Raw genomic sequence first — 2,871 nt, 5'->3', positions numbered from 1 at the left:
GGAGGAGGAGGAGGAGGAGGAGGAGGAGGAGGACAGTGAATCAGAATGGGCTGAGGAAGACGGAGAAGCTGAGGTGTCCTCTTCCGCCCCCACCGCAGGTGCCTTCTTGAAGGCCTGGGTGTATCGGCCTGGAGAGGACACGGAGGAGGAAGAGGAGGAGGAGGAGCAGGAGGAGGAGGAGGACCACAACAACGACAACAAAGGAGATGATTCAGGAGCAGCTGACTGGGCCCTGGGACCCTCTCTTCAGGCCCAGCATGCCCTCAGGGGCTGGCTAGACCATCCTGGAGAGGAGACAGAGGAAGAGGAGGCTGCCGAGGAATGGGGAGAGGCTGAACCCTGCCATTTCCGAGTGGCTTTCTATTTACCTGGACAGAAGCCACCACCTCCCTGGACTCCTCCTAAGCTGCCTGGCCGCCTGCAGAGACGGCTCAGGTTCTCAGAGCCCCGGACCTGGGATCCAGACCCTGAGACTCCACTGAAAGCCAGAAAGGTGAGTGCTGATTCTTGAGTCTCAGGGAGGGGCGGGGAGGGCTGGGGCCTGGGGCTCCCAGGCCAGGCGGCCAGGAGGCAGCGGGTTGCAGAGGATTGCAGGAGAACTCTGCAGGGAGGGCCAGGTAGTCGGTCCTGCAATCCTCTGCAAGAGCTGGGCCCCGGGGGAGGCGGGGGAGGGGGAGCCCGGGGAATCCACGTCTCCCTGTGAGTCAGGAGAGAACCGCGATGACTGATAGGCAGCTGACTAGCCATCTAGCATTTTGTGACACTAAGTTTTGTTTGGTTTTCTTCCCCACTCCTTCCCCAATCTGGATTCCTGTGGCCACGTGCATCTTGTGTCTGGATCCTCAGGTGCGCTTCTCTGAGAAGGTCACCGTCCACTTCCTGACTGTCTGGGCCGGTCCGGCCCAGGCTGCCCGCCGCGGTCCCTGGGAGGAGTTTGCGCGAGATCGCAGCCGATTTGCCCGCCGCATTGCCCAGGCCCAGGAGGAGCTGGGCCCCTACCTCACCCCTGCAGCCCGGGCCAGAGCCTGGACGCGCCTCAGGAACCCACCCGCTTCTCTGGCTCCCCCACCTGCCCCTCCGGATACCCTGGCTTCCTCCCCAGCCCAGGCCACGCCCTTGAGCCATGCTGTGGCCACACCCTCTCCATCTCCTCCAGGTTCCCCTGAGTCGCCTAGCCTGGACCTTGATGGGAGGCGTGGGTAAAACCAACTGGTTTACCTGTTATTTATTAACTATTTACTTTTTTAAAGTGTTGGTTTATATAAAGAATAAAACTTCGTAGTGAGCAGCGGCTCCGTGTGTTTGGAACTGACAGGACCCCAGTCCCGGGAATGTGGCTGGGAACAGGGTTACAGCCAGTGCCTCTATGTAGGGTAAATTCTGTTTCCCGTCGTTTGCTGAATTTGCCTCTTCTCATCCTGACGCTCCCTTTGAACTTACGGACTGGTGGGTTTTGTCGTTTTTCTTTGGCACCCACCTAAATTGTAATAAACTCGGGATAGTTATCTCCCAAAAGGGGCTGGGGGGCTCGGCTCACTGATCCCTAAAAAGAAAAGGTAAAGTTCCAGTCGTCCGCCTCCCTGGAGTATAAGGTGCAGTCTCCTGCGGACACTCTCCTAATTATGAGTCCCTCCAGACCCTCCACTGGGTGACCTCACATAAGCCGCATAAGCCCGTGTCTCTAGACTCACGTTATCTGTTTTAAGGCGCACAGTTGTATTATCCATACCTGATGGGATTTAAAGGAGTTAACATTTCGAACAGTGGGGGCCAGCGGTGCCATGGTGACTGAGGCACTGGACTCCCACGTGGCCGACTGTGGTTTGAGTTTTAAACTGGTCGCTTGCTTTGTCACTTTCTCTGTCTCTCTCTGTTGAGCACATGTACCCTATAGCAAATTTAAATACTAATAAATAAAAAATAATTATTTTTTAAAATTTCAAACAGTGCTCATCAAACAAATGCTACATAAGGGGAAAGCCAGATGGTGTCGCAGAGGTAAAACGCTCTGTGGGCCAGCAGGCGGTGTGGAGGTTAAGGTGGTGCATCCCAGATAGCTTACTGTACTGTCCAAGGCCTGGACCTGGTAGCCTGAAAACCACTGGGCACGTGTGTGAGTGCCCCAAATCCCTAGAGAAGTGTTTGTGTCATAGCCATCCCCCTTGGGGGGTGATTTTCTCACTTTCCCTCTCTTTCTCTCTCTGGAGAGTATGAGCACCCTATGGAAGAAAAAAAAAAAAAACTAAAAACAATGCTTTGCAAGGCTGACCCATATGGGAAGGTTCCAAGTTCAAGACTACAGACCTCCCTGAGTACAACCATGTGTTCATGCTCTGGGGCTGACTGGAGGGTAGACTGTGGTGTCAGGACCCTTAACAGATTGCTATCTCGGTCTCTTACTCATGGGAGGAATAAATAGATGTACAAACATAAGAAATCCTACGTAAGTGCTAGGTAGTAGTGTAATTGTTCATCCACCCATGCACATCTTCTCAGAGAGCTGAGAATGGGTCTCTGAACTCATAGTCAAACAAGGGTGGACCAGGTGTCCGGCCTCACAACTGCCCCTCTCGCCTGGTTCTCCAGGTTGCTGCCATTTCCCCATTTGTACCAAGCCTCCTTCCATCTTTAAGATCTTTGTGCAAGTTCCGCCCACTGCCTAACATTCCTGGCCCAGACCCCTCCTGCTCAGCTAGTTCCTGAAATTCTTCAGTGTGAAAGTCAAGTTTTCTGTTAGTTTTTATTTTCGTAGAGGTTTCTGCCTTAGGGTATGTGTGCGCACCAGAGAGAGACAGAGACAGAGGCAGACACAGTGATAGAGAAAATGAGAAATCACCCATGGGGCGGGGCGGGGGGGGGGGATGCTCCACA

The 2,871-nt window shown here is 54.0% G+C and overlaps 1 protein-coding gene across 4 annotated transcripts in view; it reads left to right on the top strand.

The window, feature by feature from the left end:
• The window catches only part of PPP1R15A (protein phosphatase 1 regulatory subunit 15A), a 3,663-nt gene extending 2,378 nt beyond the window's left edge, over positions 1-1,285 (top strand). The window contains exons 4-5 of one of the 4 annotated variants that reach the window (XM_014592310.2): positions 5-493; positions 847-1,285. In XM_014592310.2, the coding sequence (XP_014447796.1) occupies positions 5-493; positions 847-1,203 (846 nt within the window). In that variant the 3' untranslated portion in view covers positions 1,204-1,285. The remainder of the gene's footprint in view (positions 1-4; positions 494-846) is intronic. The other 3 variants (XM_027776452.1, XM_014592308.2, XM_014592309.2) reach the window with 3 other exon arrangements.
• The last annotated feature ends 1,586 nt before the right edge of the window (positions 1,286-2,871 follow it).

This window comes from Tupaia chinensis, unplaced genomic scaffold (assembly GCF_000334495.1).
Source record: "Tupaia chinensis unplaced genomic scaffold, TupChi_1.0 Scaffold000673_1, whole genome shotgun sequence".
In the NCBI taxonomy this organism is placed as follows: domain Eukaryota; kingdom Metazoa; phylum Chordata; class Mammalia; order Scandentia; family Tupaiidae; genus Tupaia; species Tupaia belangeri.
Note: the sequence above shows the minus strand (reverse complement) of the source record. Positions and strands in the feature narration are given on the sequence as shown.